Source organism: Natator depressus, chromosome 20 (assembly GCF_965152275.1).
Source record: "Natator depressus isolate rNatDep1 chromosome 20, rNatDep2.hap1, whole genome shotgun sequence".
Taxonomy (NCBI): Eukaryota; Metazoa; Chordata; order Testudines; family Cheloniidae; genus Natator; species Natator depressus.
In genome coordinates this window covers 9,208,750-9,221,975 of record NC_134253.1, presented here as the reverse complement: position 1 = coordinate 9,221,975, position 13,226 = coordinate 9,208,750, and the positions used below count along the sequence as shown (strand labels likewise).

At 61.0% G+C, this 13,226-nt stretch overlaps 1 protein-coding gene across 1 annotated transcript in view; it reads left to right on the top strand.

Moving 5' to 3' along the window:
- Positions 1-13,226, top strand: part of NCKAP1L (NCK associated protein 1 like) — a 68,859-nt gene that overhangs the window by 30,536 nt on the left and 25,097 nt on the right. Inside the window, exons 17-26 of the mRNA XM_074934799.1 lie at positions 426-558; positions 889-1,008; positions 1,971-2,110; positions 2,657-2,788; positions 3,270-3,488; positions 4,474-4,604; positions 5,288-5,385; positions 6,189-6,282; positions 6,685-6,767; positions 8,342-8,422. Coding sequence (XP_074790900.1) covers positions 426-558; positions 889-1,008; positions 1,971-2,110; positions 2,657-2,788; positions 3,270-3,488; positions 4,474-4,604; positions 5,288-5,385; positions 6,189-6,282; positions 6,685-6,767; positions 8,342-8,422 — 1,231 coding nt within the window. The remainder of the gene's footprint in view (positions 1-425; positions 559-888; positions 1,009-1,970; positions 2,111-2,656; positions 2,789-3,269; positions 3,489-4,473; positions 4,605-5,287; positions 5,386-6,188; positions 6,283-6,684; positions 6,768-8,341; positions 8,423-13,226) is intronic.

The window sequence follows — 13,226 nt, the reverse complement described above, 5'->3', positions numbered from 1 at the left end:
AAATGCAGAATCACACACACACAGAATCACATGCACACACCTACATGAAAAGGCATATGCACACAAACACGGAATCACACACACATGGACTCACGCATAAATACAAACACAGAATCACATGTACAAGGAATCACACAAACATGGAATCACACACATACACACACAAACACGGAATCACACACACACAAACACGGAATCATATGCACATGGAATCACATGCATACACACAAACATGGAATCACATTCACATGGAATCACACAAACAAACACAAGGATCACACGCACATGGAATCACACACATACACACAAACACGGAATCACACGCACACACCTACATGGAAAGACACGTGTGTGTGTGCACGCACAGATTTGCAGGCAGACTCTCCCTGCCCCACCTGCGCTAACGTGTCCTTCTACCCCGACAGTTTCTACATCCGCCCCTTTGAGAAGCTGTTTGCTCTGACCATGGAGGAGCCGGCCATGCTGCGCTTCACCATCGCCTTCCCGCTCGTCTGCAGCCACTTTGCCCACTGCACCCACCCCATGTGCCCAGAGGAGGTGCGTGCCACTGTTGCTGGGGGCATGCGCGGTATGCATGGGGGAGGTGGGGCACACGGGGGGCAATATAAAGGGGAAGAGAACCCCCTGTGGGAGGGCGGGGGGGCAGGCATGACGATGCATGTGGGGAGAACTTGAGGGGAGAAGGGGAGATGCATGGGTGAGGAGCAGGCGGGGGACACACAAGACAATGCATGGGAGGAGGGGCAGGGGTGCCGACTGCCTCCCCCATGGGGTAAGAAGCTCAGTGGCTGGCATTTGAGATCTATGGCTGGAAGGTGCCAGGTGTGGGGGGCAGAGCCGTGAGCCGTCCCTGGCCTCTCTCCGCAGTATCCCCACCTGAAGAGCTGCAGCCTGGGTCTGTGCAACAACTTCCTAGAGGAGATCGCCAAGCAGGCTGCCAACTGCATCATGGACGCGTGTGCCGAGCAGCGCAAGCTCAGTGAGCAGGTGAGGGGTGCGGCACGGTGCTGGGGGGTGCCCGGGGGATCTGCCAGACTGGGGGCCCCTCTGTGAGCAGGTGAGGGGCATGGCATGGTGCTGGGGGGTGCCTGGGGGAGCTTCCACCCTGGGGGCGGTGCCAGGAGCAGCTGCCAGCCTGGGGGCTCCTCTGCAAGCAGGTGGGGGGCATGGCACAGTGCTGGGGGCCCCGGGGAAGCCACCAGCATAGAGGCCCCTCTGCGAGCTGGTGAGGGGCGTGGCATGGTGCTGGGGGGTGCCCAGGGCAGCTGCCAGCATGGGGGCACCTCTGCAAGCTGTTGAGGGGCACGGCAGGGTGCTGGGGGAGCTGCCAGACTGGGGGCACATCAGTGAGCAATGGGGGGTTCTGGGGCATGGCATGTCACTGGGTGGGCTGCCTGGGTGAGCTTCCAGCCTGGGGTTCAGCAGGCAGGTGAGGGGCACAGGGTGTGGCATGGTCCTGGGTGGGGTACCTGGTTGAGGTGCCAGCCTGGGGCACCTGAACACACAGCAGCAGTCGCGTGTACCAGGTTTGCTCACCATCCGGGCACACTGGCTGAGGGCTGTGGCCGGCCCTCCACAGGCTGCTCTCCAGGCTAGCAAACCCCTGCAGGGCTGCTTGGTGCTGGAGGCTCTGGAGATGGCCGTGGTTGGAGTCATGTAGCCTTGTCAGTGAACCAGATGGCCAGTGACTGCAGCTTGTTGATCCCTGGTGGCGGTGGGGGGTGGGCAACAGCGTGGCCAGCGGCTCTGTGGCAAGGAGAGCCAGATGCCAGGCAGGTGGGATTCACCCTGGGCACAGCCGTGCTGTCACAGTCACAGGTGTGTCCTGCACCAGGACTGGGGCATGCGGGGAGGGGACCCTATGTGCATCCGGGTGGCTGCCAAATCCTGGCCCGCCAAGCTCCCAGCCCCTCCCTCACTCAGTGCCCCTGTCTCAATCTCCTGGGAAGCTGCTGCCCAAACACTGCGCCTCCACCATCAGCAAGGCGCGGAACAAGAAGGCCCACAAGCAGCCCCCCAAGAAGGGGGAGGCGGAGCGGGACAAGCCGGGGGCCGAGAGCCAGAGGAAGGACCGGATTGTGGTGACCAAGTAAGCCGACACCATGGGGGGCACCCAAGGGGCATTAGAGCTGCTCTGCCATCCCTGGGGGAGCCGTCCCCATTCAGAGGACTCCTCCCCCTGTGCCTCGTATGGCTGGGGGTACAGGGGCAGTGGGGGAACAGGTTCTGGGTCCCCAGAGGGGCTGATGGCTCAGATCCGAGAAGCGACACTGGTACCTGGCCCTTCAAAAGCACTCCCAGCCGGCCCGCTGCCCGAGATACACTTGGTTCATTGAACTGCCCATCGCCCCTCGGAGCGGAGGGGGTGGAGAACCCAGGCGTCCGGGCTGCCTGTTGCTCCTCAGAGCGAAGGTGGGGTGAACCCAAGTGTCCGGAATGCCCGTCGTCCCTCACAGAGCATAGGGGGTGGCGAACCCAGGCGTCCGGGTTGCCCACTTTCCAATTCATTTGAATGATCCCACCGCATTTGGGGTCTGAGCACTAGGGTGCGTTGGGCTGACAGGTGTGGGAGAGGGGCCCGGGCCCCAGAGCCATTTGCGGTGAGCGGTGACCGCACTGGTGTCTCTGCCCCCAGCATGGACAAGCTGCACCAGATGCTGAGCGAGCTCTCCCTGAGCGTCAACCATGTCCCCAGCTTCACCGTGTTTGAGCACGTGGTCACGCCTGCCGAGTACCTCAGCAGCCACCTGGAGACGCGGCTCAACAGGTACATGGGCCCCGTGGCTAGCTGGCTGGGTGCGGCGTGTCCCTGCCCATGGTCCTCAGGCAGGTGGGTGGGGACAGCAGAGCGGCGTGTCCCTGCCCAGGGCCCTCGGGCGGGTGGGGATGGGAGTGTGGTGTGTCCCTGCCCATGGCCCTCGAGTGGGTGGAGATGGTGACATGGCGTGATCCTGCCCATGGCTCTCAGGCAGGCAGGTGGGGAGGGGGACGTGGCGTGATCCTGCCCATGGCCCTCAGGCAGACAGGTCGGGAGGGGATGCAGCGTGTCCCTGCCCATGGCCCTCCGGCAGGGGAGACTGACTCGGCTATTGGTGCTGTTACATCCACAAGCCCCAGCCAGCTTCTGAGCTGAGTTATGCTGGGAGATGCCCATTTGGAGGGAACACGGTAGGAGGGCTGGGTGCTTTCAGGGGGGAGGTTGTGGGGGTCTGTGCTGGGCCCCCTCTGAGCCCCACATCCCCTTACAGATCCTTCGTGCGGATGGCCAACTACAACCAGGCTACGCAGGAGATTGCACGGCCCTCGGAGGTGCTGGTCGGCCTGCGCTCCTACATCGCCTTCATCCAGTCGCTGGGGCAGTTCACGTGTGTGGACGCCAGCCGCATCATCCGCAGCGTCCTGCTTCAGCAGACACAGCCCCTGGACTCCAGCGGGGAGCAGACCCTCACCACCATCTATACCAACTGGTGGGTGCCTGGGCTGGGGGCAGCCTGGCCTGGGCCACAGGGCAGGAGAGAGCTCTGAGTACCCCTGGGCCATGGGGCGGGAGAGCCTGCGAGATGCCTGGAGGGATGGGGGAAGTGGGAAAAGCTGACCTATGAGGAGAGGTTGAAAGTCTTGGGCATGTCAAGTGTAGAGCAGAGAAGGCCAAGGGGGGACTTGACAACAGTCTTCAGCTACGGTCAGGGCTGTTCTGAATAAGGCCGATGCCCAGTTGTTCTCCATGTGCATTGATGGAACATGAAGGAAGCCAGGGAGATCTCGGTTAGATAGTGGGAAAAGCTTCCTGACTTTTGGGGTCGCTGGGCTCTGGAGCAGGCTCTGAGGGGGTTGTGGAATCCCCATCACTGGAGGTTTGTAGGAACTGGTTGGGCAAACCCCTGTCAGGGACGGTCCCGGTCCCCTGCCTCTGCTCAGGGGCCTGGCCTATGTGGCCTCTTGTGGTCCCTTCCAGCCCCACATTTCTGTGGTTCTGTGCACCTGGGAATTCCATGGGGCTGGAAAGCCGGTGCTTGGAGAGCGACGGGTGGCCCTGCCCTGTATGGGGCAGCAATGGGAGACACAAGCCCCTCGATCTTGCACTTTCTGGGCAAATAGGGAAGGGGAGGAGAAGGAACAAAAACCTACTTCTAGAGCCAACGAGGGGGCAGGCTGCCCATGTGAGAGCTTCCCTTAGCCAGTGCCCCTCAATCCTGACCCGCAGCCCCCTGCTATCCCACCTCTGGGCTCCCCGCCAGCTCTTCCAGTGCCCCTCAATCCTGACCCGCAGACTCTGATATCTCAGCCGTGGGCTCCCCACACAGCTCTTCCAGTGCCCCTCAATCCCATCCCATGCTCACACACCGGTACAAGGGAGTTTGGGCTCTGGCAGGGCAGACTAGGAGCAGGCTGGGAGAACAGTGCTGGGGCCTGGCTGTCCGGTGTAAGTGGATGCTCTTTGGCTCCATGCAGGTACCTGGAGGCGCTGCTGCGCCAGGCCAGCACTGGGGCTATTGTGCTTTCTCCTGCCATGCAGGCCTTCATCAGTGTCCCCAAGGAGGGGGAGCAGAGCTTCAGTGCAGAGGAGTTCTCAGACATCTCAGGTGAGCTGTGGCAGCTCCATGTCCTGACGATGGGGCCGCATGACGGTGGGATGCAGAGGGAGCTGCACGGCAGTGAGACAGCTGGCTCTGGCTCGTTCTGGGGACGGGAGTGAGGATGTGCGGCAGCAGGACAGCCAGCTCTGGGGACGGGGGGTGAAGACACGCGGTGACAGGACAGCCGGCTCTGGGGACAGGGGGTGAAGACACGCGGTGACAGGACAGCCGGCTCTGGGGACAGGGGGTGAAGACACGCGGTGACAGGACAGCCGGCTCTGGGGACTGGGGGTGAAGACACGCGGTGACAGGACAGCCGGCTCTGGGGACAGGGGGTGAAGACACGCGGTGACAGGACAGCCGGCTCTGGGGACGGGGGGTGAAGACACGCGGTGACAGGACAGCCGGCTCTGGGGACGGGGGGTGGAGACACGCGGTGACAGGACGACTGGCTCTGGGGACGGGGATACACGGTGCCCGGCTCTGGGAACGGGGTTGGGGATGCACGGCGGAGGCTGGCTCTGGGGCTGAGGGTGGGGACGCACAGCAGCGGGACGGCTCTGGAGATGGGGCTGGGGACGCACAGTGGCGGGACGGCTCTGGGGACGACAAGTGCGAGGGCCTGGGCGTGACCCAAGCAGGCCAGAAGGAGCTAACGCCCCGTGAATGATCCACTCCCCTCCCTCCAGAGATGCGGGCACTGGCCGAGCTGCTGGGTCCCTATGGCATGAAGTTCCTGAGTGACAACCTCATGTGGCACGTCACCTCGCAGGTTGTGGAGCTGAAGGTAGGAGGCTGGGGCAGGAGGAGCCACTGCTGGCTGCACTCAACTCCCCAGGGCAATGGGCTGGGCAGGCAGTGGGAGTCAGTGCTTAGAGCAGAGGGGCCAGGACTCCTGGGTTCTCTGGGAGTGGTGTGGGGTTAGTGGGTTAGAGCTGGGGGGCTGGGAGCCAGAACTCCTGGGTTCTCTGGGAGCAGTATGGGGTTAGCGCGGTAGAGCAGGAGGGCTGGGAACCAGGACTCCTGGGTTCTTTAGGAGCGGTGTGGAGTTAGCGGGGTAGAGCAAGGGGGTCTGGGAGCCAGGACTCCTGGGCTCTTTGGGAGAGATGTGGAGTTAGCGGGATAGAGCAGGGGGGTCTGGGAGCCAGGACTCCTGGAAGCGGTGCAGGGTTAGCAAGATAAAGCGGGGAGGGGGCTGGGAGCCAGGACTCCTGGGCTTTATTGCCAGACCTGTCACTGACTTGCTGTGTCCCCAGTGGAGATATCCCCTCAGCTCCCAGCTAACTGCGGGGAGCACAGGGCTATCGTTCCTAGGTTCATGTGATTGTTATACGGGGCTCAGTACATCCGTGTCTAGGAGTTCCCTTCAGAGCTGGAGGTGCTGGCACTGGGCAAAATACTGATACCAGGGAAGAGTCCCATGGCAGCAGCCCCTGGCTCTGGCTGAATTGGGCGTGGCTGGTTCTTGCATTGGGTGAGTTGGGCCTGGCTGGTTCTGGTTCTGGGTCAGTCGGGCCTGGCTGGCTCTGACTCTGGCTGGCTCTGGGTCTGGCTGGCCCCCATTTACCATGGTGATTGTTTCTGTTGCAGAAACTGGTGACCGAGAACATGGACGTGCTGGTGCAGATCCGCTCCAACTTCTACAAACCTGAGCAGATGGTATCATTGCTGCCCAGGCTGACGTGTAAGTGTCATTCCCCCTGCCCCCATAGCCCCCTCCCTGGCATCTGCATTGAACCCCCTGCCCGATCCACAGCCGGCCGAGGATGGAGTTCAGGGCTGAGCTGCAATGAGCGCTGAATGGAGAGGAGATTCAGGTGGGGAATAGCGGGGGGAGGGGAACAGGACTGATGGTTGGGGTGAGAGGCACTGGTAGAGCTGGGGGCTCAGGAGGGGGGCTGAGGGTTGGGGTGAGGGGCACTGGCAGAACTTGGGGTGAGGGCTCAGGAGGGTTGGGGTGTGGGGTGCTAGTGAGATGTAAGCAGTTCCCAGGCATAGGCCAAGGGGTATGTTGTACTCCGTGTGATTTGCAGCCCCATCTCCTTTGTGTCCTTGCAATTCACCCCCACTCCCTGCTCTCCCCCAGCTGCCGACAATGTGCTGAAAAGAATGACCATCATTGGGGAGATCCTGAGCTTCCGTTCCATGGCACAGACTGGGCTGCGTGAGGTGGGTGCTGGCCCGTCTAGGGTGGGTGCCGTGCAAGGCCAGAGCCGGCCCATCTGTGTGTGGGGGGGGGGGGGTGCAAGACCGAGGCTGGCCCATCTCGGGGGGGCTGAGCGAGGGAGATGCTGATCCATTTGCAGAGAGCGCCCACGCAAGGCTGGGCCTGTCCCATCTGTGGCTGGCAACATGAGGCCGGGAAGAGAGGAAGACAGGTCCAGTGGTCAGGGCACTAGCATGGTACTTGGGAGATCCAGGTTTAATTCCTTGCTTTATCACCCAACCCCTGGGTGACCCTGTGAGTGTGGGTCTCTAGGCCTCTGTTTCCATCTGTCCCATGGGGATCCTAGCCCTTCCCCACCCCACAGAGATGCGTGGGGAGACTGTGAGGCACCCAGATATGGCCCATTGAGAGATGAAACCACTGTGGCCTGCTCATCTGTTAATCGTCTCGTGTCTCTGGAGTGAGAGTCTCTGTGGGGCGAGTGGGGGGTGAGCTGTGTTGAGCTCTGGTGGCTCTAGGATGCTCCAGAGGGTGAATTACCCAGCGAAGTGGGAGGGTCCCAAATGTCTACACCGCAGTTACACAGCCCCGCGAGCCCGGTCCAGCCGCTGGTGTCTCATGGCAGTGTACGCAGATCCTTAGAGCAGCAGCCCTGGGGGTTGCTCTAATTTGTAGCCGGCCAAGCTGAGCTGCAGCACAGCCCAAAATATGTGTGGGCGTGACACTCTAGCCCCGCCCCCTCCTGCCCCTGGCTCCACCCCTAGTACACAACCATGGGAGTGTCGGAGGGCAAGTGTTAGCGTGTGATCAGAGAGCACCCGAAATGGGGGAGGGACGGCTTTGTGTCACCCCTGCCTCTGACGACTGTGAGAGCCACATGCTCCAGCCACTCCCCCCAGGCCGGGGGCGGAGGAGTTGGCTGCTCCCACTGTGCACCAGCCTGGAAGGCAGCATCGGAGCGGTGTGGGGCAGGGCTGGGGAGCTGGCCTTTCACACTCTTCATGGAGCATTATGGGGCTGCGGTGGAGGGGAGTCACTGACCCCCCTCCAGCCCCATTGTTGCTGGGGACATAGCAGGGCAGGAGTGGTCAGTGTTCTGCATCCCTCCCTAGGACAGGCCTCTGGGGCCAGACGCTCCTGCAGCTGATCCCAGCTCTGCCCAGGTGGCTTCTCGAAAGCAGGGACTGTAACTGGCCCCAGCCCCTCTCCGGGGGCTGCGGGGAGGGTTCATTGGCTAACACCTGTGTGGTGCTTGGAGAGCCTAAAGCATTGCATTGCTCATTTCCTGCACTTGGCTGCTGGGCAGTTGTTAAACAGCTGCCACGTCCCACCCCAGCGGTGGCTGCATATCAGTGGTGGGTGAAGTGCTCCTGGCACAGTTTGTGCAATACCATTGGAGCCTGTGGGGTGGAAGGGCAGAGGGAAGGGAGCTTGGCACCTGTATGGGCATCATCATAGGTACTGTGATGCAGAGAGGGAGGGCAGAGCAATGGGGCAGGTGCCAGGGGCTGCTACATGAGAAGGGGGCGACCTGTGTCCATTGCCATCTCAAGAGCTGGCTCTCTCCTCGCTGCAGGTCTTCTCCAACCGCTGCCCATTTCTGATGGGCCCCATCGAGTGCCTGAAGGACTTTGTCACCCCAGACACAGACATAAAGGTGGGGGTGACCCTCGCGCTTCTCTCTGCTGTGGGTGGGCTCTGCGGCTAGGCAGGCAGGTCAGAGAACAGGGTGGGCTACTGGGTGGGCAGCCTCCCGCCGCTCTCCACACCAGGGCCCTGGGGCAACTGGCCAGGGCGGCCCTCCTCCTGCCAGGAGCCTTTACCCAAGTTGGGGATCCAGCATGCGGCAGCGTGTGCCACGCCCCGCAGCCTCCTAACCACGGGCTAGGGGGTTTGTCCAGTCACGTGGGAGACGCTCCCTCCCCCAGGAGACAAAAATCACAGCTCCCCTCCAACCCCCAGCACAGCTCGCTTTGACCCTCCTATCTAGCCCCCTTGCGGCTGCCTGGCTCAGGTTCTCAGGAGCGGCAGCCGGGGGTCTGCAGACCCAGTCGAGGATGGGCGAGGGGTGCTGCTGCTGCATGAACCAGGGATCTCTCCTCTGCACCTGGGTTAATATTTATCCATGAGCGTGATGGAAACTCTGGGTCTGAGTTTAGCCCCTGCCCATGCTGCAGAGATGGCGATGCTGGACGCCTGCCCGCCACAGAGGGAGTCTGGGACTGTCTGAACTGTCGCCTTGCAGGGCCTGGGCCCAGCATGCGGCAGTGTCCACAGAGCTCTCGGCATCGTCCCGGCCAGCAGCAGCCTCCCCGGGTCACTCGCTGCAGTCTCCAGGCGGGGAGTGCTGGGGGCGAGTGGCTGCCTGGGCCTGGGCCAGTGATCGCAGCTGCTGGGGGCTGCTGCAGAGGGGAGAAGTGCTCAGAGCTCACCGCGAACCCTCTGCCCTGCCCTGAGGGAACCCAGGCCTCGTATGGTGCAGAGACCCAGGGTAAGAAATGGAGACACCCCCCCCCAACTCCCACCCCGGTGCCAGGGCTGGGTGGGCCTCTCTTGGAGGCTGTGCTGGGGGCATAAGCCCCGGGGGAGGGGTCCACTACCAGAGGGTGACTGGCCAGAGCAGCACTCTGGGGACGTGTCGTCTCAGCCCCATGGGCCTTGGTGGCAAAACTCCCCTGCCATCAGTGGGTTGTGGTTCAGCCCGCAGTCCCCATGGCTGCCCTGGCCGGACAATCTTGTGTCCGGGGCCCTGGCGGGATCGTTGACCTCCAGCCCTGGGTCGGAGTGGAGTCTCCTCTGGAGAGCAGGTTCCCAGGCAGCCTGACGTGCAGGTCAGCTGGGGGTCTCTGTCGGGCTAGGCAGAGCTGCACCGAGCGCTGCCGAGGCGTGTGGCGTATTGTGCTCAGCCCTGCACCGTGCCCCCAGCCCGGCCAGCACCGTTGCCCTGAACAGGGACGCTGCGCTGCCAGGGTGGCAGGGTCTGGGGATGCTCTGTCATGTGGAGAGGTCGAAACACACGCTGTGTCCTTGGGGTTGGAGCACATTGTGGGACTTGATGAACTTAACCCTGTAAGCCAGAGTTTGCCCTGGGCTCAGCACGGGCAGCTCCTAGATGGGCAGAGCTGGGAGGTGCAGATGCAGTTGGCCCTGACTGGTCCATACCCGCTCGTGCGCTGGTCCCTGGGGGCGTGGCATGATGCACAAGCACGGTGGGCTCCTGCTGGCTTTGGGGGACGGGAACGTTCTGGCGTGGCGGGTCCCTCACAAGGCGGCGGCTCACAGGGTTGTGTTTAGTGGCTGCCAGTTCAAATTGAGCTTTCCTGGCTGGGCCCCCTTTTCAGCCTAAAGGAGCTGCTGTTGTGGGATCCTCAGGGGCACCAAGGGGACATGCCTGTTAGATGGGACCCATCCTTTGAACTGATATTTGAAAGGTCGGCCTGAGGGTAGTGGCAGAGCAGAGCAGGTGTGTGTTAATGATGCAGGGTGGGAATGCAGAGCAGAGCAGCACGTGTGTTACTGACATAAAGTGTGAATGCAGAGCAGAGTGTTCGTTAATGATGCAGAGTGTAAATGCAGAGCAGAGCAGGTGTGTGTTGATGCAGGGTGTGAATGCAGGCAGGGTTTGTGTTAATGACGCAGGATGGGAATGCAGAGCAGAGTAGGTGTGTATTAATGATGCAGGGTGTGAATGCAGAGCAGAGCAGGGTGTTTGTTAATGATGCAGGGTGTGAATGCAGAGCTGGGCAGGATGTGTATTAATGACGCAGGGTGGGAATGCGGAGCAGAGCAGGGTGAGTGTTAATGACGCAGGGTGGAAATGCAGAGTAGAGCAGGGTGTTTGTTAAAGATGCAGGGTGTGAATGCAGAGCTGGGCAGCATGTGTGTGTTAATGACACGGTGTGAAATCCGAGCTGGGCAGGGTGTGTGTGTTGATGCAGGGTGTGAATGAAAAGCTGGGCAGGGTGTGTGTGTTAATGATGCAGGGTGTAAATGTTGGGCAGGGTGTATGTTAATGATGCAGGGTGTGAATGCAGAGGTGCAGTGGAGTATTTACTGTACAACAGTCCACAGACAGTCAAGTAGTGGTGTGTGGTGGCCAGGCATTGGGCTGGCTGGGTATGAACATGCCCACGCTGCCAGAGAAGCACACGCCAGCACTTGCCCATATTTCAGAACCATGGACAGAGGGCTGGGAACCCCACTCCAGCTCCATTTAGCAAGATGGGTTTCGCAGCACCGAGGACATTGGATCTGGCCATGTGGTACACTGGCCCGTGCCACACCCCCTGCAGGGGTGACTGTCACCCTGGCTGGATTCAGGCAGATCACACAGGGGCTCCGGCCACCGGATCTTGTGATGGCAGCACACACCTGTCATCTGCAGGCTGAGCTAATCTGTCATGCTGAGGCCTGTCAGATGTGGAGGTGCTCAGCAGGGCTGGGAATGAGTCACTCCAGGCCTGGATGCCACTTGCACCTGGCAGATGGACCATGGGGCTAGGCTAATGCAGCTGGAGCCAGTGATGATCAGTGAGAGATGGAGGGGAACCAAGAACCATAGAGAGCATAGGGAAGAGCTGCCTGGAGCTGCTGGTTGGGTCCTGTCCTCCATGCCCCCATTGACCCCAGTGTCCTTGTGCAGGCAGGACTGGGCTGGCCCAGAGCTTCGAGAGCTGGGGTTGTGGCACTGTCCCGGGGGATGAGCATGCAGGAACAGTGGGGAAGGTGCAGGTGGGATTGGCAGCTCTGTCCCCAGCATGCCCGGGGCTGCTGTATCCATCCCTCGTCCCCTCAGCCAGAGCCAGGCCCTCCGCTGTTCCCTAGGGGGATGGGCTGCACCCTCAGAGCATGGAGAACCTGCGAGGAAGGAACTGGCTGCTGCAGGAGAACTAGTGTGGTGTCAGCAGCCACCTGGCTAGAAAGAGCAGGGAGGCCCAGATGGTGCCTCTAGCAGCCAGAGGGCCCAGGCCGGACTGAGGGGCCTGGAGAGGGAAATGCACACTACATGCAAACGCCCGCTCGGCTGGGGTCCAAGCAGTGGTGAGGAGCATACAGGGAGCATTGCTGGGAGCAAGACACAGGTGTGCAGGGCTGGGAGACACAGCCATGTGTCCTGATCCACATGCAAGAGGATAGGCGCCACCGGCGCAGATCCCCAGGAGTTTGGCCAACACAGGCAGGAGGGATGGGTGCATCTAGGTGCTGTCCCGTTTTACTGCTTGTGCTTCCCAGGGCCATTGATGGGGACTAGCCGGGGGACAAGCCTGAGAAACACCCAGGGAGGGCTGGGTCTCTGGGCAGTGTGGTGTTATCTGCAGGGAAGAGCCCCGAGCAGAGCTGGGAGAATATCAGTACCTGGGTAACTGGGTCAGGGCAGTCATACCCTGCATGAGCCCCAGGGGGCAGTAGCAGACAGCACATTAGACCTCTGGCTAGGTGCTGCCTTGTGCTATGGCAGGTTTAAAGACAGGGACATCTGGGGCTGCGTTTGCTCGGGGGGAGCCCCTCTCTGTACAGCTGGGATGGGCACCGTGTTACAGGCGGGAGCGTGTTCAGAGACGGTGGGATGGGTCCGGCAAGTTGCCATGCTGGCCCCTTTGGGCTCACCTTGGGTATTCGGGCAGGTCGGAACTGTGCAGTGGCGCTGTGGGGCCAGATCTTCAAACAACGTCAAGCTGGAAGTGGGAGGGAACTGGGTTATTCTGTTCCATGATCTCCAGGGAGATGCTGGGCCAGGGATGTTCTGATTCTCCATTTCGGACCCATGGATGTGTAACTAGGTCGATATTTAGTCTGGGCTTTGGCCCTGGGGTGGGTGTTGATTTCAGCAACATCACCAATATTCCCTTGTGCACCCATGGGTTGTCTCCTGTTGTGTTGCTTCTGTGTTCAACCCCAGAGGTGGCTGCATTAGAGTGGTGGAGAAAGCGATCTTGTATATGCCCACCCAGTGAAGCCAGTGGGTGGGGAAGGGTGAGAGAGATGTAAGCAGGGTGATTTTTCATTGCCGAGTTAATGGCTTTATTATCAGCAGTGCAGCACGGATAAGGAGTGAGTGCAACTCATTTTGCACCGGTAGTGAGGGAGCGAATGCCTCCAGAGCCACAAAGCAATTACAGGGAAGCAGGACCGGAGGTTGGTTCCTGGCAGAATGGAGGGGTGAGGAGAATGGTAATGGGGTTACTCACCTTCAGCAGGCTTGGAAGGACAGTAATCAAACACCCAGCGCTGCCCAATGTGCCTTATCAGATTGTGGGGCGATAACACGGCTGGGGCTGAGGCTGAGAGCCGGATGCTGAGGTCAGGAAAACCCACCCCTCCCAGGCATGACTTGGGGCTTGACACAGGGGCAAAGGAAGCCCAGCTGCTGAGGGATCTGTGTCATGCTGGAATTTGCAGCTGGCTCAGCTGTCAGGCAGGGGCTGTGTTGGAGCACACAGGGGGGATCAGCTCTCTGGTGT